Raw genomic sequence first — 25,466 nt, 5'->3', positions numbered from 1 at the left:
TACAGAGGGCTTCATAGTGAGTGCCATACAATACAGGGAGCATCCTACAGACCACCATAAAATACTCTCCCAGTATTAGTTCTGAACCTACAAACAATAATGTAGAAATATTAATTTGAACAATGTCTTCAGCTTTTCCCAGCATTATTACGCTCAGCTGTATTGTCGGGTATGTTTTATTTAGACATTTTGTCTAAGCCAAAGTACTTTTCCAGCATTAACAACATCTATTAGTGTACAATGGAAACAAATACAATTATATAACGAAAAAAAAGGAAGAATGATTGCATCCCCCGCTTAGAGCAGCAATAAATGTCTCAAGTTTCACCATTAAGGCCTCAACCTACTTATGTGTTCAAATGCCTGCTTATGTATGCAGTGCCTGCACAGTCTCCTCAGTGCACATGATGGGGAGAGAGGTTTTAAGCCTCTCAGTTAGTGTTGTATCACCTTTTCCTGACTATTTAGTGCATTTCCTCCACCCGAATCATTCCCTCACTTCATGCTGCAAGGTCCACTAGGGGTTGGCTCAAGAAACCACAGCCTGACCCCCCAAAAGTAACTTGTGGAAACTCACATACACACACACTATTCACAGGTAAAGGGCATAAGCCACTGGGCAAGTTTATGTTAAAGCCTTGTAATTTAAGGAAACCTGGTAAGCAGTGAGCAGTGTACAACAAACTATAACGGAAAATATTGATACAAGTTATAAATAAAAGATAAATGGATATAAAAAAAAGCAACAAATTATCTGAATAATAATGCATAGGAGTAATACTTGAAAACAATAAGACAAAAAGATAATAATTGACAATTGACATAAGCAGTTTCAGTATAATAAAAGAATGAACAAATGCAATGTTGTTAAGATACTTTTACTGTCTCTTAACTAGGGTAATATACTCGGCTCTGATTAAAAAGAATCAAGTGATATATCATTATCATATTGCTTAAAGTACTCTGTTTAAATGACACAGGCTAGTGGAGTGATATAGAGGGGAAGTTGCTTTAAAAAAAATTATTATATTGGAAAAGAATAGGGGAGAAGACTTTGGGGGAATTAATTGGCCGCAGGAATTACCATGTGTTGTGTATACAAAAATAATATATGCACTTTTGCTTTTAGTTAACCTTCTTACATCTGCAAGAAAAAAAAAAATTTTGCCCATTTTGGTTAAACTTTATTTGACGTGTTATTTGCAGCAAAAAGAATAAATGTATTTCTGAAAAATTCAGTAACTTCCAAAAAAAACAATCTAATGTATAGAACAATTTGTGTTGGTGCATAAAAAAATATTATTGATGGTGGAATGTGATGAGTGCAAATCTGGAAATGTGGGCTTAGCACAGGAATGTCCTCCAGCAACTCTCCACGCCAAAACTCAACACAGAGTATTTATCAGCAATAGCAGCAGCAGGAACCTGGATAAATTGCAAAGATACAGGCAACTGAAACATCTCTTGACTGGACTCCTGCTGCTCTTGCAGCTTGTACAGGACACTTGGCAGCTTACTCTCTGGCAGTGACAGATTTTCTCTCATAGTTTGGCATCTAGCTGCAACAATTTTACAGCTGTTCCGGATAGACTGCCAGATTTGGTGACTAACTGGTTGCTTTCTGTGTAAGGTTGGCAGCTCTTTCTGTTAAATGTGCAGCTTGTCCTGAAAGACAACCTCTGTCTGTCGGACTTGTAGCCTTTCTCATTTCTTAGAAATCTGTAAATGCAGTTTACTCTCTCTGCTCCTATGTCTGCCTTTAGAGTACTTTAGCTCCTCAATGAATGACGTCAGACTCAGCAATGACCTATCAGCCCCTCTGCCACACACCTGCATTTCTCCCTCTCCTTCTTCTTTCTTGCATCGAAGAACAATTGTTTGAAGTGCTCTGACATCACATCCTGTGCTGTGATCTGAAAGTTTTGGCATCCAAGGCTGCATTTAATGAATCCTTAAAGCTGGCAGATTCTCCACCCTAGTCAATCAACTCTAGATATTTGATCCATACTCTCCCCATGTGCTCACATGACTACTGGATCTGGTGTTTGCAAGTTAATTGCATATACAGTATTAGTGGCTCAGATTTGACTCAGTTCTTCTCACCTGTTACTGGATGGATATTATTCTATTAAATGAGTCACTGATTCCTCTTGACAATGCATGATTTTACTTTGCCACCTGTGGGATATGGAGATTCCTTTTCACTGCCACTAACTACCTGTTACAGATTCTATACTACATCATAAGAGGTTAAGGGGTCTATGTACTAAGCCTTGGAGAGAGATAAAGTGGATGGAGATTAAGGGCTCTATTTACTACAATCCGCATATTGAATGCAGATTGTAGTGTGATATTACTGACTGAATTCACATTGCAAATTCAGGCAATATCACAGGGATTTACTACAAATCCCTTGCAGGGACAGAGCTTTCTCGCAAGAACCCCCTCCGCACACTAGTCATGGTATTTTTGCAAAAAAATACCGTGGCAAAGTGCCTGCACATGCGCCAACCGGCCGCCGCTACTAACCCACCCCTGGTGCTAAGCCCTGCCCCTGGCGCTAAGCCCCACCCCCTGATCACGGATCCCCTGTGATCGCCCCTCCCCCCGCAACCCCCTTCTCCCTTAATTACACTTACCTGATTATCCGGGCCTCCGGTGATGTCCTCCATGCCTCCGGTCAGGGACCCGATCACCTGATGACTGGGCCGCAGTGCAGTATGGGAGACCAGCTGACCGGAGGAAGGACATCACCCGGAGCCCCGAACACCGCTCCTTGGAGTCAGGTAAAAAAAATTTTTTTTTACAATTTTTTTTTTTTTTTTACAGTAATCAGCTTGCGGTCTGTTTAGACCACACAGCTGATCACTGGGACCAGCTGCCGGCTCTGATCTCCCCGTTAGAGCAGGACAGGAGTCCAGTAACCGGGGGGAGACCCTGGATAACGCCACCTCCAGGTGGCGTTATTATCACAGGGCCTCCCTAGGTATTTTTTTCACAATTCATTTTTAGTAACTTTGGTCGGATCACATTTCCCATTACAATTATGGGAAATGCGATCTGCCTACTAAAAATAAGTGATACTTAGGGGTTGGAGTAGAATTTTATGAATTCTACTCCAATTGCCCTGTAATAACTATAGGTGATACTAAAATAATGTGCAAAGGGTGTCAAAACACCCTTTTTCACTTTATTTTAGTAAAAATAATGTTAATAAATAGAGCCCTAAATCCCATCCAATTAGCTCCTAATTGTCACTTTACAGGCTGTGTTTGAAAAATGACAGGAGCAGATTGGTTGATACTTTATCTCCATCCACTTTATCTCTATCCAAGGCTTAGTAAATAGACCTCATAGCCACTGCCACCATCAGGCACATGGAAACTCTTACATTTGAGTGTCACATAGAGCCATGCCAGCTCCCAATACTTTGCGTGCCTCCAGGGCTGCCATCAGAAAATATGGGGCCCAGGACTGACAAAATAGGCAGGGCCCCCCCAGCCCCACCACAACTCTGTATTATACTTACAGTGCCTCACTGTCTGCATTAGTCTTCTAGTGCCCCTGTCTGCATTATTCTTCTAGTGCCCCCCTGTCCTGCATTATTATTCTAGTGCCCCCCTGTCCTGCATTATTCTTCCAGTGCTCTCCTGTCTATTTTTCCTCTAGTGCCCCCCTGTCCGTATTTGTATTATAGTGCCCCCCTTTTTATTTTGCCCCTCCTCATTATTATTTCCTTTACATACAGTAGCTCCACACTGGTTGTTTATTTAATGTGCTCCGTCCTTATCCCTTTCCCTTCACACACAGCCCGTCTGTAACTGCCACAATGTGCACTCTGCTCCCCCTCCACCTGTATGTTCCTGATAGGGCTCTCCTTTCCCCACCCACAATTAGTACCATGCCCCCCCACCCACCAGGACTATAGCCTACTTACCTACCAAGAAAGCGATCTTCTTCCTGTTTCTTCTGTTTTCTCCCGGGCAGCTCCTCTGAGGCATTGACGCTTCATCATTACGTCATGAGTGCGCCGCTGCCGGGAACTAGGTGGTGCTGGTGCTGCTGCTGCAGAGAGATCATCGGCACCGGCTTTTTTTATAGGAAGCAGCATCGGGCTCTGGTAGGCAATTGACACGATTGGTGCATGCAGCTATCATTAGCATGTCTAGTCCAGCGCTGCACTGGTGCTGCCTCCAGACCGGCGTTCATGAAACATTCCCACTTGCTCCGCCCTCGTTACACCACTTAATGCAGTAACGGGCGTTACTAGGAGCGAGCAAGCCTCCTGAGTGTTTGGCAGCAGTGTTGGTAGGAGGCGCAGTGAGAGGGCGTCCCTGGGCTGGACCTGTCAATCACTCACTGCTATTGTGTGGTGGTGGTGGTGAGATAGGAGCTGTCAGGCCCCCCAAGTGTCCGGGCCTGGGACTACAGGCCCGGCAGTCCCCCCCTGATGGCGGCCCTGCGTGCCTCTGCAAATTAGAGTTTATTCTTAAGAAATTGAGAATCTTTCATACGCTGTGACATTGAGTATGTGTGTGCAGGGCCAGCTCAGCTTGACAGCGGGTAATGGTGGGACCGGGACAGGTGGACGGCACCTCTGCTCTTGCTGTCCTACCGCGATTGGAGCTCTCAGCACAGCTCTGATTGGGCGGCAGCTCATACAGCCTGCAGCAGCAGGACCGGGGAGCAGAGACAGTGGGGGCAGCGGGCAGTAACAAAAGTCGCCACTGGAGGAGGGCTGGTGGGCATGCCCAGCCACAGCAGCTCCTCCTCACATGGACCTTTGTGGAGTCCAGCAGGCTGGGCCTGTCTGCAGGGAGACAAACTGGGTGAGGGCACCAATGCTCTTGCTGGCACAGGGCACCAAAATGTCTAGTTACAGCTCTGTGGATGAGTATTGCAATGGGTGAGGGGTGATGGATGTTGCTGGCTGCTGCTGTGATCTGTTCTGCTGGTTGATTGGTGCCATGCTGGGAGAGGGGTGCTGGGTCACAGGCGGATCTAGGGATGGTGCTAGGGGACACCACCCAAAATCTTGCCTAGGGCATCAAACTGGTTAGGGCCGGCTCTGCTCCTGCTGCACGTACCTCTGAGTGCCTGGTGCCTTCTGGTGATGCCAGCTGCTGGACTTCATTCTGTTATTGCTTTTAGTGTAACATGAATCTACCCTTGGACTACTGGACACAATGTGGTCATTGGAGTGGTTCACTGTCTAGCGTACAGATTATATGCTCTGGGGAGGGGTTTGGCAGGGTGTTATACTTTCTTTTTGTTTTTTTCCATCTTTGCAAGGACTTACTTACCCCTTTTCCATTATTTGCTTTACATTCTGTAAGATACCTACTAAGACTACTATAAGCACCATTGGATGCTGGAATCTTGGATTGCGCTTGACTTCAATTTGTTTGTTAATTGTTAGTTCAGTATTGCTGCAACATTGCTGTGACTGCATTACCCCTGTGTCTGCTGTCTGTCTACTCATTGATATTTTTTAGTTTACTGTTTTCTTAGGCTTTGTTAACGCATCTTCTCTCATATCCAGTTCACTCACAGTGTACAATATATTTGTCTGTAAGGTTCAGATAATTTTACATTGTAAACTGAATGTTCCATTTACCTTTATAATCTGATGTATAATAAAAGCTTTGCTCCTTTCTCTACAAAACCTGTTAATTAATGTATTCTGCATACTTGTGACAACTGTCTTATAACTTTTAACTTGCATACAACTGGAAAATGTTACACAAATATCTGTAAAAGCCTTGATATTCATCAGACCATGTAACACAAACGGTCTATAAAAGGAGAAAGTTCAGCACTGTTGCCATTCTTCATAGTCCATAGGAGTCTGTCCTGCAAATATGACTACAAGAGAACAGCTCAGAATGCTCAAAGAGGTTAAGAATAATCCTAGAGTACCAGCTAAAGACTTACAGAAAGCTTGGCTGTTTGTGAGTACAGTACATAAGACCATGAACAAGAACGGTGTTCATGGGAGGAAACCACAGAAGAAGCCACTGTTGTCCATAAAAACTATTGCTGCATGTTTGAAGTTCACTAAAGAGCCTCTGGATGTTCCAAAACTTCTGTTCAGTGGACAGATGAAGAAAAAAATGTTGTTTGAAAGGAACACACAACACTATGGGGAGATGTATCAAAGCTTGGAGAGAGACAAAGTGGAGAGAGATAAAGTACCAACCAATCAGCTGGTAACTGTCTTCTTTCAAACACTGTAAAGGGACAGTAAGGAGTTGATTGGTTGGTACTTTGTATCTCTACACTTTATCTCTCTCCAAGCTTTGATATATCTCCCCCAATGTGTGGAGAAAAAAGGCACAGCATACCAGATCAAATCCTCATCCCAATTGTAAGGTAGGGTGGCAGGAGCATCAATGTTTGGGGATGCTTTGCTATCTCAGGACCTGGACTGCTTGCTTTCGTTGACAGAAAAATTAATTCCAAAAGTTTATCAAGACACTTTGCAGGAGAATGCAAGGCTAACTGTCCAACAACTGAAGTTCAACAGATGTTTGGTGATGCAACAAGGCAATGACCCAAAACACAGAAGCAACTGAATTGTTTCAATAGTAGAAAATGTGTCTTTTGGAGTGAACATCCCATGAACATTGCTAAGCTGAAACAGTTTTGTAAGGCCCAGCAAATTCCATTTTAATATGCTACTTGTAACGTCATATTCAATGTATTCTGTGCCCGATATTGTTTGGTCGTTGTAAGTACTAACCGGCTATGGGCCGTATTCAATTTGAAGCCATTTTCGCGTGTTTTTAGTGAAACTTTTTGCCGATGACGTAATTTTCACCTGTTTGGGTTTTACTCCGTATTCAATTTAAAAGACTTTCTGCCTAGGTGGAAAGTCAGTGCAATGTAATAGGCAAAAAAGTTTTGCCTATGAATAGCAGGCAGAAAAAAGCGCAGAATTGGGGTTTTGGGATGCAACATTGCGGGAACCGCGTGCATCCTTCAGACAGTCCCCCAAAGGTAAACTGTGTCAAAAAAAACAACAAAAAAAACACTTTGAATTTGGGGGTGAAAAAAAAAATGTTGGGGGACAAAGTTAAAAACTAGCGAATTTGACTCTGGGGGGGTCCCCAAGTATGCCCCAAGTGTTTTTTTGATTGCAGGTGCTTGCGGCAGGTGGATTTTTCACGATTTTATTAACTTAACGTTAGCAACTTTTAAATATGCTGGCCCCCATTTTCAAGTACCAAAACTTTGCTGGGATAACTTATTTTCTGGAAAAAATACTCCTGAATAATATTCTTCACCACATATACAAAAACGCTATCTAGCAGCTATTGAGCCCGTTTAAAAACAGCAAATACCTTCAGCAAGCCAAATCGCGGGATACCATAGTGAACCCCCATGTCAGAGCATCTTTTGGGGGTGTCAGGCTGTTTTCCCCAAATCTGACAGTACTTTCCGCCTGTTCAAGTTTTGCCGGGTCTCGTTTTCGCGTACTTTCATATTGAATACGGAGTTTATCGCGCACGGCCGCGATACTTTTCCACCTACAAAAGACACGATGTAGGCGAAAAGTCTGGGAGGTGGAAAAGTATCACGGATCCGCTCTAATTGAATACGGCTCTATATGAACAATATATATCAGCCAGCGTGTAACTGGCATCAGATCACATTTTATGCAGAAATACAGGTAGTTCCAAAGAGTTCAGATACTTTATCTTGCCACTGTATATTTATTAGAGATGAGCAGTAAAATTTTGCTGAAAATCAAATACACCCGAATAGTGGGGTTTCGAGTCAGATCGCTTTGGGGTTTCAAGTAGTACCAAGTCCTGACTCGGGTCTTGTCACAAAGTTCAGAACTTGGATCTAAAAAATGTAATTTTGTATTTTGGATTGCATTTAAGTTCCTCCTTCAAGTCCTGTAAGGTGGTCAAAATTGACTGGAAATGAATGTTATTGATGTTATTAATACTATAGGAACAAAAACAGAAAACCGAAACTGAACCAAAACACTTCAGGGTGGTTTTGATAAAACCAAAACATGACTATTATTTAGATCCAAGACCAAAACATGGGCATCTACGCACATCTCTAATATTTATAAATATAATTTTCCAACATGGTTACTTTGCTATTTGCTATCTTGTTTTTGAAATCCTGGAAACATGATTTAATATGTCTTTCTGTTTCAGAAGATGTTTTTAAATCTTCCTGAGGAAAAAAACATCCCTGCTTTGTCTCTCTTATAAAAGTGATCTTTATGTTTATGAAAAGTAAAACAGCAATCCAGGCTGTGTCTGTATTAATAATCTGTGATGTCATCATGACTTTTTTAAAGATTGATTTAAATAAATGTAATGAAAAAGACCTCCTTGTAAAAATGTGGTTATACATATATTTACTTCAATTCATAATTAAATTTAATTCAATTATCATTCTGGAAATACTGCCACAGAGCAAACAGAGGAAGGCAATACATGTAATTCTAATGTACCAGACAACTCTGTATTAAAAATAGTCCCTATTCACAGTACCGTAACAGGCAAGCACTACGCCGGCCATGTCACCTGACTGGATGATATAATGACATCACAACAAAGGGGCAAGACTGCCAGCGCCAGGAGGTTCAGCACTGCCCAGAGCGTCCTGGAGACACTCAGGGAGGCTGTAAAGGATGCAGGGTGCATGCCTGGAGCATCCAAAGGACATTCAGGGTGGCACTGCAGCAGGGATACTGGCTTCAGGTTGCTGTTACAGCAGAGTTGGCCCTAGGCATAGATAGCATAAGCAAAAGCCTAGGGGCATCTGGAAAAGCCTTGGGGCATCTGGAAAAGACTAGCAGAAATTGGGTTGGCTGGACATCTAAGTTACGCTGTGCCATCTCCAGCTTTCAGAAGTACTGACTAACAGTGGCTGTCCTCCGATGGGATGTAGAGGCTTTCCGGCACTGCTGCGCCATTGCCTGTCAGATTATATGACAAGCAGCAGCAGCAGAAAGCCTGTACAACCCAGCGCTGTTCATACAGCTCCTGCAGCTTCCATTCACAGCAGAAAGCGCCCCACAGAAGAGAGAAGCAGAAGGAAGACAGCAAAGGTAGGTAAATTATGAGTGCTTGTTGAAGAGATAGACTGGTGACTGGATTGCTGGAGACATACAAGGGGGAGAGATTTGATGACTGGAAACTGACACCCTCTGCCTTCCCACTCACTCACTGTCATGAGGTCATGCCTATTTGGTGAGGCCACGCCCCCTTCTTAGGTCCCACATTGGGGGGGGCACCAGCCAGAATCTTGCCTAGGGCATCAACTTGGTTAGGGCCAAGCACACTGCTAGCCAGAAGCAAGGGCCATGGGGCGGCTACAGTGCCCACCACAGAGCCCTGTACTCTGTGCGATGGCACTGCTCGTACACCCCTAGTTATGGCCCGGTCCACTCAATACATGAGCACATCAGCACCTCCTGCTAGTATGCAGTCACCATATCTCCAATGACTGTGTCAGCATTCACAATGTCCACAACAGGAGGTCGACATTGATGATGTTGACATGGCTAAAATGTCGAGTCCTGCAAAATGTTGACATCAGAATGTCAACATCGGAAAAATGTTGACATTTTCATAATGCCGACACTTCCATGAGGCTTAGGGCTAGTAATAGCGATATTGTTTAGCATTATGATAGCCATTGGGGCTAGGGAGAGAAAGAAAATAAAAACAGTATGGTAACATTCTAACAATGACATGCTAAATGTCAACATGTTTAATTTCGAAATTACGACCATGTCAACATTCTCATTTCAACATTGTGAATGTCTAACAAATATACAGAATGCCTCCTGCTTATATGACTAACAATCACTGGGATATATTATGTAACATTATGTAATGACACGTGCTGCCAACTGTTTTATATATAATTGAAAAGGCGAGTGGATGAAGGTGTTATGTTATGTTTAGATGAAACTGAGATATTTACAGTTAAAGATACATTTGACATAATTTGGGCATAGCACTTTTATCCACAAAATATATCAGTACATAGGGATATAGCTATGACGGTCTCAATACTGATATCCGAATCCCGACAAGGGATTTAAGATAGGCGTAGAAATATTGACGCCTATCTTAATCCTGATGCTGGAATGCCAAAGGACGCCAAGCTGAACGAGGTAAGTCCGGGGCGCCCTTAGTGTTAGCTGCGGGGGGGGGGGAGGGTTAGGCTTAGGGAGCATTGCAGGGTTAGGGTTAGGCTTTGGGGGGGTTAGGGTTAGGCACTCCTAGGGGGACGGTTAGGCACCACTGGGGGGAGGTTAGGGTTAGGCACTAAGGGGGGAGAATTAGGTTTAGGCACTAAGGAGGGAGGGTTAGGTTTAGGCACTAAGGGGGGGGGGTTAGGTTTAGGCACTAAGGGGGAGGGTTAGGTTTAGGCACTAAGGTGGGAGGGTTAGGTTTAGGCACTAAGGCGGGAGGGTTAGGTTTAGGCACTAAGGTGGGAGGGTTAGGTTTAGGCACTAACGGGGAGAGTTAGGGTGTGGGGTGGGGAGGGTTAGGGTTAGGCACTAAGTGGGAAGGGTTAGGTATAGGCACTAAGGTGGGAGGGTTAGGTTTAGGTACTAACAGGGAGAGTTAGGGTGCAGGGTGGGGAGGGTTAGGGTCAGGCACTAAGGGGGAGGGTTAGGTTTAGGCACTAAGGTGGGAGGGTTAGGTTTAGGTACTAACATGGAGAGTTAGGGTTAGGGTGCGGGGTGGGGAGGGTTAGGCTACAATAAGGGAGGGTTAGGAGGGGAGGGTAAGAATACTTACTTGACCCCTGTCGGGATACCAACCATCCATTGGTTCATATACCAGCAATGGGCAACTAGCCTCCTATCTGCAGATTATGTAGCCTCCTATCTGCAGATAATTTTTTTATTTTATAGCTCTTTTGGGGATTGGCATTTTCTCCCTCCGTATGAGCAGCTGTTGCCTACTTTCTATTATCACATAATCCGTACTCTTTGCATTCGCCTAACTATCTAGGGGGGTATTTATAATGGCTGCAATGTGTGCGGTGCACACAGGCCACTGGGTCTGGGGAGGCCCACGCACCGCACACCCTGCACCCAATTAAATATACTCACCTCTCCATCGGCCCGGCGCTGAGAGAAAATGGTCACCGAGGCCATTTCCCCGGTGATTTGCGCAGTAGAGATGTCCCGGGAATGCGGCGCGGGCACCATGTTCCTGGAGACCCTCGCATGCGAAGTAGACTCTGGCACAATGTCAGAGTCTAGTGCACCACCGGAGAGGAGGGGACCCAATCGGAGCCGCCCCCTCCTCTCTTAAAGTGCCTCTGTAACTATTGTTTCCTTTTTCATTGACAAACATTGCCTACAGTCCAATAGGAGCAGTCCAACATGTTCCTCGGGATACTCCCTCCTCAGGGGCGTATTTATAAAGGGTGCAGGGTGAGTCCAGTGGGGGCCAGCACCCTGCACCCATAAAACTTACCTCTCAGGAGTCTCATATCGTCTCCGGTGTCTGCTCCTGTAAAAATGACTGGAAAATGGCTGCTGAGGCCATTTTCTCGGTGACCTGTGTATGTGCTATAGACTCTGGGCACACTCTAGTGCCCAGAGTCTGTAAGTGTGGCGCTGGCCGTGCACCACTCAGTGCGCAGCCGGCCGCCGGATGGAGAGGAGGGGGCCCGTGTCGGAGACTGCACACGGGCCCCCTCCTCTCTAGAAACGCCCCTGTCCCTCCTGAACATTGAAACTTGTGGTGACTAAAATCTATGTGCAGTATATTTCAAAGCATACTATATCTAATATATGTTCCTGTGTGTGCGTGACCATTAGTAGTAGGCAACAACCAACTCACTGCAAACCATTAGGTGGGTAGTTAATTTATCAGTGATGTGCAGTGGCTGCGTATATCACAGATAATTTGGGGAGAGCAACATAGCTTATTTTACTGCCCATCCCTAATAGGGCACGAGGTTAAATGGACGATGGTGTGCCTGTGTTGTACCACCAGCATTCCCATGCTGTTCTTGCGCCCCTAGTTGGTTACCAATTATTATAAGTTCAGGGAAGCTCTCTCTGTGGTGTAGTCATGGTCTTGCTGACAGGATGTTTTAAAGGGCATGTCCATCTCTCCATTTCTGTTCTTATATTAATTTTTCACCAACACTCTCATTAACTTGTCAAACATTTAAGGTCTTTCAAGGGAAGAAAAAGTTGGGGTTGTCCCTTGTTTCAATACCAGAAAAATAGAAGAAATATATTAGTGTAATATGTTATAAAAAATATATATCTCAGCAGAGAAATATAAGCTGCTCACAGTTTAAGAGGTGATGTATAGATGGTACCCCAACTTTTAGTAGTTTCTTAGTTCACAAACACAGCCTGTAAAGTGACAGTTACCTCCCGGAGGTGCCTACCCCTAACCCTCCCTCCCCCTAGCCTAACCCTATCCCTCCCGGGGGGGTGCCTAACCCTAAGTCCCCCCCGGGTGCCCTAAACCTAACCCTCCCCCCCGCGGCTGTCCGCTCACGGCACCTGGGAACCCTTCAATCGGGATGCCGGGCTCCGGTCTCCCGGCGTTGGGAAAATGACAGGCGTCTAGCTATAGAAGCCTGTCATTTAACCCTCGCCGGGATAAAGCAGTCGGGAAGCCGGTTGTCGGGATTAAGACCGCCGGTTTCCCGATTGCATCCCAGACAGACAGATGGCATGAGGCATGAGTGTTTAGATGGGGACCTGAGATGAGGCAGAATGGTGTGGAGAACGACCTGGCGACGCGGTTATGTGGTGAAAGGGTATGTTTTGATTTTAATCTCCTATCCCTGCCACAACCCTCCCCTATCCCCCCTTCCCTCCCCCTCTCCTGCAGCCTACCCCTAACCACAACCCATGTACTAACCATATCCTCCCCCTAACCCACCTGGCCGCAGCCTAACCCTAATGTCAACATTCTGACAATTTAGACATTTAACATGGTGACATTCTGACAATGTCGACTTGTTGCCTATTGACATTTTAACAATGTCGACATCATAACTGTCGATTTCGTGGCGTTGATGTTATAAAATCTTGATTATATCCCATCTTAAACAATTGCAAGCAGTACATTTCCCTTTAGTCTTCACTGGGGAAAAATAACACATTTTATTTTTATACAAAAGATAATACCGCAATAGTGTAATAAAGTTTCAACCAGCAAAATATCTGTAATACAGAATGCAGTCACCTGGTTACAGGATACGCAGCTTCATAGGGTTAAGTTCCAACAGTTCAGCAGTATCAGAATGAGACCATGGGGGCTCAATTATCAACGAGTTTTATCATACGCAGCGAGTTTTAAAACTTGTTGCATATGCTAATGGTTCTCCAGCCAATCAAAATCCCAGAAGTGAATTATATTCATTATAGAGGAACTGTGTATTAAAACTGGGTTTATATATATATATATATATATATATATATATATATAGCCTATTAATATATATAGCTTGATGTATGTAAATTAATATTTATGGGGTAAGAAGGTCATCAATGCAGAGAAAATGTAGGAAGGAACCCCCCCCCCCCCCCCGAGTACCTACGTTTGATACTGTCCTGGGACGTTGGAGCTGTTGGGATGAGGAGACACGCGCTGACAGGGCAGTTACTTGGAGTTACCAGCAGTTGGAGAGAGCAGACAGAGGCTTCAGCGCTTCGTGGCAGACAGCAGGGCCTGTAGACATTTCGGCAGCCAACTTGGAAGTGGTAGGAAGAGACAGAGATTGTCTGGAAGAGATCGGGTACTCCCGTCAGTGTCCAACAGGAGTCCTGGGACGCGTAGCAGAGGCGGAGATTAATACGGAGGTTGTTAAGGCAGCCTGGCTGCTGAGAGGTAGTTCCTGGTGACGCAGGGGCCCAAGTCAGTCGGAGTTAGGAGGAGACATCTGGGGCTGAAGCGATAGCATTGTGAGTACAAGCGGAGATTAGACCTCTCACGGAACTTTAGGTTATCACCTCTGTGCAGAGAGGTAGAGACAGTAAACCGCATTAAACAGTGATCCCCAACCGTTTACATCTGCTAAGAGCCAAACAGGATAATCAGTGTAAAATACAGCGCCCTAATTGTAGGCTTGATCTTGTAATAAACCAGAGATCCATTTGTTCCTTAATCTAGTTATTGTATATTTATCCTCAACCTTCATAGTCCATTAAGGCTGACTGAGACTGTTACACTAACTGTCATCTGTTTGAAAAATAGTTGGGAGCTGATTGGCTGGAGCACCATTTATCCATACGCAACGAGTTTTAAAACTTGTTGCATATGATAAAACTCATTGATAATTCAGCCCCATGAGTCATATATTTCAGTCCTTGTAGTGTCCTCTTTAAAACTCACAACTATGCATGTGTCGTGAAACTACTAATCACATCATGAGACAAGTGGGGAATTAACTCATACTGGAGAATTTATAGTGCTTACAATAGTGCTATTCAGTGATTTTATAGTGCTTACAATAGTACTATAGGGTGAAGGAAATGGGTGTTAATAGTATATGACCTGTTGGCTTCAGTGTTACCAGACAGGGCACTAATTAAATATAATGAACTCTAAAAGTTGAATTAAAACCTGTATAAAAAATAGAAACTGCATGCTATTGTAAGTTCTGCTAGTGGATTGTCTCTAAAACCCAATAGACTGCCACTAAATGTGACCTTTATCAGTTATAGAGAGATCCCACAGATACAGCAGTGTTAACTGGAGCTGATGCTCCAGTAATGTGATACAAATGAGTGAGTAGAATGCATCACCACACTTAAGGGGGGTATCCATTAGGCGATTTTAACAAACGATTGCACGATAATGACGTCGTTATCGTGCAATCGCTTGTAAATCGTGCGTGCATCATGCATGCATCGGGCATGTTTTGGTCGGAAGGGACCAGCGATGCGCGTGCCCGCTGGTCGCTTCCGACACCCGACATCGTCCATACATGCTGGTCAACCTGACGATCTCGTCAGGTTCAGCATGTGCGGGGATGGAGGTATGTGCCGGGACTGAACGAGTGAACGTTCAGTATAGGCACATCACTAGCTATACAAACGAGAGCATGACTGGAATGTCGTAATCGTGCTCTCATTTGTATATCTATTAGTGGATACCCGCCTTTACACTGGACAAATGCTGTGATGTACAGTGGCATCTTGGTAATAGTGATAAGAGCAGACCACTTGAGTTAAATAATATTACACTTTTAAGTGCTAGCTAAGACCTTCTCTAAGGTTCAGTACTGTAGTACATAATTTAGGGACTCATTCTCCCCTCCAACTGCCACCCCATCCAGCCTTTGTGCCACTGATGTGTCTACCTCTCTTTCATGCTCTTTTTTGACATTACTGTTGATTGGAGGCCTGTACTCCTAATCTAAATGGTTTGTTCTCTATCTTTTTGGATATCTGTACTAATTAATGCTGTACAGTACCATTGATTTGTTTGAGAATTGAAAACCAATAAAAACATTATTTTAAAAAATTATTTAGGACTACAGATATGTCAAAACAATAAGGTGTTCAGCTTTGTTCAGCTCAGTATGCAGGGTACCATAGTGCCTATTATTCGCAATGGGGACTGTGGTCTGGAGCTATTTCCCAAGCGAAGAAAATCTTTGCAACACAGCACCATCAATCACAAGGATTGTAGAGCAACATTTTTTTTTAAATCTGTCAAAATTGCAGATTTTCTGTGATTTTTGCAGCTGAATTTATTAAAAGAAAAACACATTATACAGTAGACACACAGAAACTGTTAATGTGACAGATCTCTCTTATAATAATTTGTTAATTGAAATACCATACTTATAAAAAATATTAATATAATATTAACATAAAGTATAAATAAGAAAATCTTATATAGGCACTGGATTTGTGTCAATGGATGGGGCTGTAATTTTAGTTAAGGAAAACCACCAAATCTTTGTCTATGTTTAATCCTCTGGGTAACAAAGTTTTTAGTTTGTAGATTCCAGAACCAATAATTTCTCTTCGCTTTGGGAGAGTTTTCTCTTCCTCTAATGTCCACATACAGTAGTGGATTCCATATGCACACCCCAAAATGTAATCCAGTGCAAGATCCAGCAAACGGGTAAGCAGCCACAAGGACACCCACTTTAAAGGGAGCCCCCCACCATATCAATTGGAAGACAGTATTTTGGACATAAACTTTTGGAATCACCAGGACCTTTGCATCATCCATTCCATCATTCCACTCCCCCCCCCCACACTAGTCACTGTTGTACCTGTCTATCCCGCACATTTCCACACACACCCCTTTTTTTCCCTCTGTATACTATCAGTCACACGTACTGTCATGTTTAACGTTGTCCAGCACACATAAAGCCGGCTGCTACTCAGTAAAACACTGTCCAATTGCAATTTTATCTTAAATACTGCACTGTGTTAATACCATTTTTATACTGTATGTCAAGTGGCATAATTACCATTAAAATAGAATATTCAAATTAAGACATTCTGTTTCAACAGCTCATTTATTAAACACATTCCATATAGGTTTGAGCGCTACGGTTTACCAAATTATCCACAAGCGAACACCCCAGAATGTAAACTACAATATTTAAATAGTGACCAATAAACGATACATAGACTTTTACACAATAAAGACAGTATTTTAAGAAACAAAATAGAATAGAATATACCAGTTACCTCTACACAAGAGGGAGTAATGTTGTTACCACTAGTCAAAACACAATGCATACTGATTGATGCAAACCTGTTCTGAAGATTACGATAGAATACACATCCCACATATCTTGTGATCTTAGAATGCAGATAACCCCAAATCTCTAGTGGCTTTATAATGCAGACCTCCTAATTTTTTGGTACAACAGTGAGGAAACCTAATATTTCTTGTTCCTTGCTCCAAACCAAGGGTAGCTTTACTAACCTGACCCCCAGATCTTGGTGTAGCTTTGAAATCAGGTTAACTAGGATTAGAGATGTGCAGGCTCGGATCGGTTCTGATTTTCCCGCCCAGTTCTGATTTTTCCCGCTTAATATCGGGTTTCAGAAAGAGGCAAAACATCATCTTTCATTGACAGACATCATCTTTGATTGACAAAAGTCCATGAAAGAAGATGTCTATCAATGAAAGATGACGTTTTGCCTCTTTCTGAGCCCTGAAATTAAGCGGGAAAAATCAGAAATTGTCGGGAAAATCTGAACCAATACGAACCTGCACATCTCTAATCCTAGTTAACCTGATCTAGATATAACAATTTATTTAGTTGTTGTAAATACATATATGCTACATATAATGTTAGGTATTAGTACAATCCAGATTATATACATGCAGTTGTATAATGGTGAGAGTAGAGAAAAAAAAACATTAGTGCTCGTTTACACAGGTAAATCGTATGAAAACTAAAGCATGCTTTAAATGCATTTTAGCAATGGATAGTCAACTTTTTCAGTGTACCTTAAATGTATTTTTGCCAATACAATCTTCTAAACTGTTAATGCATGGGAAATAGGAAGCGCCACATTCGGAAATCATAAACACAGCATTGAAATTTTAGAAAGCAATGATGGGACATAACCAATGAGAAGCCATTTATCCTATATTGAATAGTTTTAAGGCGTGAATGAGCCCTTCAGTTCATTATTTTCTAGACATATCTTCAGTGGGAAAATAACAGTCCAGTATATGTGTGTGCGTACGTGTATAAAAGATCCTACATTCTGGTATAATAATGAACAAAGTGTACCTATGAATGTTTATAATTATGAGGATAAAACATACATATGGTGTGATGAACATTGGGATTGAAGAACTAGAAAATAATGGAGAGGGATCCCTTTTCTCACTAGTAGCAATGTACATAATCCAGCATCCTCCAAGAAGTAATCTTATTGGCTGTAACTCACTTGTCCAAGACCTGATACAATCCTCCATTATATAGATCACAAAAAAAGAAGTTCCAAAAGTTTAGAAATCATCACCATGGGAACATAGGTGTGTTCTGCAAATTGTTATTGAATATAAAGAGACTCTATCATATAAATAATATAGTACTTTTCCTAAGAACACATTTGCGCACTGTAAAATGGAAAATGATCTCTGTCTCCTGAAAGACCATCCTGCCTGTTGATGTCATGTCATAATAAGCATGCAGCTCAAGATTAATTACCATGCTGTGCCTGTGGCATATATTCATTATTTATAAAAGAAAAATTAAATGATATATGAAAAACTAAAACTACTAAATCAAAGTGATAAAAATTGTATTTAACAACCATATTTGGATTTGGCTTCATATACAGCCATCAGCTTCATACATTTGGTATTTTCATTTTCTGGGATCTTTTACATGGAGTCAGGCAGATTGTAATACAATTTCAACTCTCAAAAGAAGGAATATTGGGAAAATATAAAACGGTGAAAGAAGGAAAATGAATCACTGGGCCTTAATTAAAAAGGAACTATTACTCAGACTAATACCGGGTTTCTTCCTAGACCATGCATAATTTAAAAGTTATTAATCAATCAGTAAATGTGTTACTTGTTTAAAGTTTTAGTTATGTACAGTCTTGTTTTATATCATGCAGCTACCACAGCTATTCTCTATAAGGAAAACGTTGCTACTGAGTAAGCTCATTCACAAGTAGAACAAGCAACATCAAATTAGATTTCAGAACTTTTGCTAAAAAAATTATGTTTGAAAGAAATAGGATTCAGAATTAAAACAAAATTATGTTTTTCAAATTTAATTTCATATCAAATTAAAAACATTTGGTCTAGTGTGTACCGACCTCGTTAACGACGGGACCCGGCGAGGTGCCGGCATCGGCAAGTGCGTACACACTTGTCGATGCCGGGAGTGAAAAGGCGACTGTGGGGGCCATGCTGCATTCGGCAACATCGCCCCTGCTAACGATATCCCCATGCAGGCAGGTCCGACGGGCAATGTCGCTGAAGATGCTCGGGAAGTCGCATCGTCAGCGACATAGCGTGTACACACTGGGCGATGTGCCCGATATGTTCTCCAATCCGCCGGATCGGACGACATATCCTTAAATGTGTACCCGGCATAACACTAACTGTTTCCAGTTCACAAACCAAAGCTGCCTAGGTATGACTGGTTCAAGGTTTCTTGGCACCTGATGCAACATCTCACCTACTGCCCCTGCTCCATCCAATTCACAATATGCCACATATCAGTGTACCCAATTTATAATATGCCATACAGCAGTGTCCCAAATTCATAGTATACTATATAGAAATGCCCCAACTCATATAAAGTAAAAGTAACATTTAGGAGCTGATTGGTTGGTACTTTATCTCCATCCACTTTCTCTCTCACCAAGGTTTAGTACATAGACCCCTGTGTGTGAATCAAGCTGTCTCTTGGCAGGTTAGGTGCATTTATCTTGTGGTTCTATTTTCTTAAACTGCAATACTCATTTTGATCTGCCAACACAATTAGAATACTGAGCATGTATAATAGTAGCGTTATGTGAACAAACATGCTAACATAAAGGGGAGAGATAATATGTTCCCAATTACACAAAGAGCATGGCAAATCTATCACAAAGCACAAAATGTACCATTTGTCAAATAAAACCAAATATAGTGTGACTGGGCTAGAAGAGGTCAAAGAGATGCTGATATTGAAATATAAGATTCACTATATGACTACAGAGAAAAAAAATAAGCAAAACAACAAAAGCAAATATTAAATGAATATGAACAGTTATGGATATACCAATATGTGTAATAAATCAGAAAACATTACTCCTTTATTTCCACAGAGGTTATACTTGTACTTATTGTACATCCATAAGGGAGGAGGGACTAGACACTGGGTATGAAAAGGTTTAAGGAGGCTGTCTGAAAGAAGGCCACCCAGGGATGAATGGATAACACTTTGGGGTCAATTCAATTAGGGAAATTGTCTATAGTAGTAAGGAAAGGAGGGTGAATTTAGTAAATTCTAGCACTTTGCCCTCCAAAAACTACAGGCCTTTTAATGAGCATGCATAAAATAAAATGTAGACTCCAACTGAACACCCGCTCATGAGCGAAACTGTCATGGAAATAGTGATTAGATGGTCGTATTTTTACACTGTATATTATTAATGACAGTTTTTAGTTTTAAGAGTAATGATTGTGTCAGAATAGTTTTCCTTAACAGGAGGCAGCAGAATTAGATGATAGGTGAGATATAAGAACATGTCTAAGGAAGGGATAAAAGGTTAGCTGATGCAAGTACAACAAGCGTGGTGCCGATAACAGTCAGTTACTGTCCATAAATACTATTCTACTCTTGAGAGCCTGTCCATAACAAATTGTGGGGGAAAGTTAAGGTTAAAATAACATTTAAAGGAAGTGGAAGGTCTGTTATATATCCAACATAAGCTTGCATGTGTATTGAAGATGAAGATTATTCTTTAGAATATGCAGAAACACCAGTATTGTACTATTTCTAAGCTTTCTTATTGGGGTATCTCGATCAGGAACATTTCAGTTGCTGCTGTATGACTCGGAACCAGAAATGTGACCAATAACCTTTGGCAAGCTTTGTACATACCACCAACAATCATCATCTATTTCACCTACATATGTTTGGCCAATTAGTCTAACCTTTATAGATTCAATCAACCAAATGATTATCTCCATCTGCTTTTATGTATACATTTAATGACTATATCCCATTTGCCTTCATACAGCTAATGACCATATGCCATTGGCCATCTTCCTTTTGCTTTCATACACTCAAGCGATAATCACTTCCCATTTCCATTAATGCACACAGCCAGTGACAGTATGATAAAACCAATGACCACATACTATGTAGCTTTATGCATAACATCAATTGTTCACAGTGAATATAAAATAATATACAGCATGGGGCATATCAGAGTGGGCCATATTGCAATGGGCTGCCCATACTATCCATCCCTGAGGTCAGGAAGCTTAAACAGAGTAATGTGGTGAGTTAACCTAACTAAAAAACAATGATATAGGCAAGATTTTTTTTTACACCTTTCTACACCACAATTGTAGCTTAATTCCATTACACTTCTAAGGAGAATATTTAAACTCTCCCTCTTTTCTTGCAGGTCGCAAGTTTCTGATTGCAAATGCCCAGATGGATAACTGTGCTATAATCTACTGTAACGATGGCTTCTGTGACATGTTTGGCTACTCCAGGGTGGAAGTCATGCAAAGACCTTGTACCTGTGACTTTCTAACAGGTCCGGAAACCACACATAACAGCATTACGCAACTCACTCAAGCCCTATTAGGAGCTGAAGAACGCAAGTTGGAGATCCTCTACTATAGGAAAGAAGGTGAGAAATATACATCCCTTATTTCATATTTGCACAGTTCTGCTCAGCCTCTGATATTTCCGCAAATTTTCAGAAAACATAGAGGATCATTTATCAACGAGTTTTATAAACCACAACGAGTTTTAAAACTCTTTGCGTATTGTATGATAAATGGTGCTCAAGCCAATCAGCTCCCAGATGACAGTTGGAAGCTGATTGGCTGATTGGCTGGAGAACCATTTATCATACACAACGAGTTTTAAAACTCGTTGATAAATGAGCCCCACAGTTTTAAACAATGCTGTAACTGGCAGGGGGTATTTTATAAGATCACTGCAGGTCTTTATCTTGGTCCTCAGGATATTTGTCAAACCCATGGTTTCTTATATTTCTTGATCCCAATTATGTCTGTGAATCAGTTGTACTGTACATTTCATTTAAATTATCATATTGTTGTCGACAAATGATGCATGTTATTGTTAACAATAAAATGGATATGAGCAAGGAACTATGTAAATATTATTAAGATTAAGAGCAAGTAAAGACACTATTTGACATTACTATAGGTCAAAGGTTGTGTACTGCTATACTGAATAATATAAATGAATTAAAACAAATTTTAATACTCTATATGATATAACAGCGAGATAAAGATACACAGGCGTTTATAAATATCAAATGATCAAATACATACATAACATGCTATATAGGAGAAATAGTGTGATTATTTATTGACTAAAGAAAAAGGTTGCTGTTATTTCTGTTGCTCCAGCACAGGACCGTATCTAGGAGTGTGCAACGAGTGCCGCCAAACAGGGCACAGGGCTCTGTGGGCAACACCGTCACCACCCCACAGCCCTTTGCTTCTGGCTAGCAGGGTCAAAGGCTAGCAGGGTCCTGTGACGCTGATTAGAGCGTCCTCAGGATGCTCCAATGTAGGCCCATCATCATGACAGTATAATGATGATGACCAGCTGGCCCCACCGTTGGCCATAAATCATAAGTATTAAAATTATAGTTCTATTTTTGTCACACGTTGCGTACATTTTTCTACTTTTACGTATTTAGGGAAACATTGTGGCTGATAGTGTAGATGTGTGCACGCCCACGTGGCACTGGCCACACCCACACAGCACTGGCCACACCTCCTAGTGCTTCTTACAATAGGCCCTTGATCAATTTCAGCTCCAGGCCTATATGTCCCTTAATCCAGCTATGCAACCACTGTACCACCATACTGTATAATATAAACTATAGAAATAGTTATTTAAAATGTAGCAGATATGCGTCTACTACCAAGTTTATTAATATTATAGCCATTTTATCCCCAAGCCTGGAGGGGAAATCAGCAATATGATTCTAATAAGGGCAAAGTTATTGGTCGCAGAACTACAACTTGCCAACCTATCCCATTATTCCATTATTTTAGCCTCTATAACATATATTATGGGAAAAGAAAATAGACAGTGAAGTTGTGTTACATTCACATAGGGCCTGATTCACTACCGTACGCAACTGCGAATACGCACGCAATCGGCCAGCTGTTGCATTCTGCGCATGTGTATGCATCACAGTGCACGTGCACGAACTAGCCATTGCGATCGGGACTGCGATTGCAGAGGCTACGCAGACCCATCACAGAGTGATTCACAGGAAGTGCCATTTGTGGGTGGTGACGGGGGGACGGTCGGGGAAACGCAGGCATGCCAATGCGTTCGCACACCGTTGCAGAGGCGAGCATAAATTATCCATTGCGATAGCCTATGCAGTCTGAGGTCTCGTAGCGTGCGTGGTCGTTAACAATTTCTGAGTAAGGTCAGACCTTGTTCAACTGTGCGTGAGGCTGCGATGGCACACGATCGTACCCATGGTTTTGCTATTCTGCTAAGTATTACAGATGTGTACAATGTAAAATGGGCATCCTTATGTAGTGCTGAGTTTACATTGCGATCGCTATGGATTAGCTTGCTATAACAGTTAAACTGTGTGCATACGCAATATTGCGATTCGTAATGAATCAGGCTCATAGTCAGTGGCGTAACTAGGGTATTTGGAGCCCAGGGCAAATTTTAAAATGGAGCCCCCCCTCACTACGTGCGTGCACCGGCAGTGCACGCGGTGAAAAATGGGCGTGGTCACAAGAGGCGTGGCCACTGAAAAATGGGGCGTGTCGCCATGACACACACCCCTTTCTTGTCACTGGGAACATTTCTTTCCATTTGCACCTTAATGCAGTGCCCCACATTCAGTCCCCCCTATGCAGTGCCCCTAGTAGTGGTCCCCCTTATATAGTACCCCCAGTATACAATGTCCCCCAGTAGTGGTCCCTCTTATGCAGGCCCCCAGTAGTGCCCCTTATACAGTGCCCCTTATACAGTGTCCCCAGTAGTTGTCCCCCTTATACAGGCCCCCAGTAGTTACCCCCCTATGCAGTGCCCCCAGTAGTTACCCCCCTATGCAGTGTCCCTGTAGTGGTCCCCCCTGTGCAGTGTCCCCAGTAGTAAGCCCCTTATATAGTGCCCCAGTAGGAGTCCCCCTTGATGCAGTGCCCCCAGTAGTGGTCCCCCCAATGCAGTGCCCCCAGTAGTAGTCCCCCCTATACAGTGCCCTTTATATAGTGCCCCAGTAGGAGTCCCTCTTGATGCAGTGCCTCCAGTAGTGGTCCCCCCAATGCAGTGCCTCCAGTAGTAGTCCCCCCTATACAGTGCCCTTTATATAGTGCCTCATTAGGAGTCCCCCTTGGTGCAGTGCCCCCAGTAGTAGTCCCCCCTATACAGTGCCCTTTATATAGTGCCCCCAGTAGGAGTCCCCCTTGATGCAGTGCCCCCAGTAGGAGTCCCCCTTGATGCAGTGCTCCCTGTAGTAGTCCCCAGTAGTGCTCCCCCCATGATGCAGTGCCCCCAGTAGTATCCCCCCCCAGTAGTGGTCCCCTCCCGAAGCAGAGCCCCCAGTAGTAGTCCCCTCCTTAGCAATAGCCCCCCCTCTAAGCAGTGCCCCAGTAGTAGTCCCCTCCTTAGTAATAGTGCCCCCCTAGAAGCAGTGCCCCCAGTAGTAGTCCCCTCCTTAGTAATAGCCCTCCCTCGAAGCAGTGCCTCCAGTAGCAGTCCCCTCCTTAGTAATAGCCCCCCATGAAGCAGTGCCGCCAGTAGTAGTCCCCTCCTTAGTAATAGCCCCCCTCGAAGCAGTGTCACCAGTAGTAGTCCCGTCCTTAGTAATAGTACCCCCCCTCGAAGCAGTGCCGCCAATAGTAGTCCACTCCTTATTAATAGTACCCTCCCTCGAAGCAGTGCCCCCAGTAGTAGTCAGCTCCTTAGTAATAGCACCCCCCTCGAAGCAGTGCCGCCAGTAGTCCCCTCCTTAGTAATAGCCCCCCCTCGAAGCAGTGCCCCCAGTAATAGTCCCCTCCTTAGTAATAGTACCCCCCGGAAGCAGTGCCACAAGTAGCAGTCCCCTCCTTATCAATAGCACCCCCCCAATGCAGTGCCCCCAGAATAAGTGCCATTACCCCCCGACAAATACACACTGACATTAAACAATAAATAAATGTAAAATTCTTACCTGAATCCACGCTCCGGCTCCCGCAGCCGTCCGCAAGTCACTCCTCCCGGGCTGGCGCGCTCTGCATTATGGGAGAAATGTCATGACGTCTCTCCCATTACCCACTGCAGGAGCTGGAAAGGGAGCCAGCTCTTGCAGTGGGCGCTGCGGCTGCAGCAGTCAATGAGAGTTTGTCTGACTCTCATTGGCTGCTGATTAACATACATATCGCCGCCAGCGCGAGCATGAGCCCGCCTATCACCCTCCTCCTGGCGCTATTGGGCAAGTGCTCAGGGGGAGGGAAGGGGCTCGGCTGTGCAGCACAGGATCGGCGCAGGGAAGCCTAGCGCCGGTCCTGTGTAAATGTTTAGTGCTCACCGCACTCACTGCGGTCTGCACTACACTGGCTAACTAGGGCGGGCCGGTACCGGTACCATTTTATAATAATAATTACCTATTTGTTTCCTTGCCAACGTTTACACAGTTCTTTATATATCTATTACTTTCCAGTTTCCATAAAATGCATTCAGTATCATTCACTGTAGCATTAATGTGGCAGCTCTAGCTCATTCCAATGGTACTCACACAGTGGCAGGCCACTTATACTGGTATCATCTCA

The 25,466-nt window shown here is 43.2% G+C and overlaps 1 protein-coding gene across 1 annotated transcript in view; it reads left to right on the top strand.

The window, feature by feature from the left end:
* Positions 1–25,466, top strand: part of KCNH6 (potassium voltage-gated channel subfamily H member 6) — a 290,292-nt gene that overhangs the window by 54,732 nt on the left and 210,094 nt on the right. Inside the window, exon 2 of the mRNA XM_088470748.1 lies at positions 21,101–21,331. Coding sequence (XP_088326874.1) covers positions 21,101–21,331 — 231 coding nt within the window. The remainder of the gene's footprint in view (positions 1–21,100; positions 21,332–25,466) is intronic.

Source organism: Taudactylus pleione, unplaced genomic scaffold (genome assembly GCF_031769625.1).
Source record: "Taudactylus pleione unplaced genomic scaffold, aTauple2 ptg000102l, whole genome shotgun sequence".
Taxonomy (NCBI): Eukaryota; Metazoa; Chordata; class Amphibia; order Anura; family Myobatrachidae; genus Taudactylus; species Taudactylus pleione.
The sequence above is the reverse complement of the archived record's forward strand: the minus strand, read 5'-3'. Positions and strand labels throughout refer to the sequence as shown.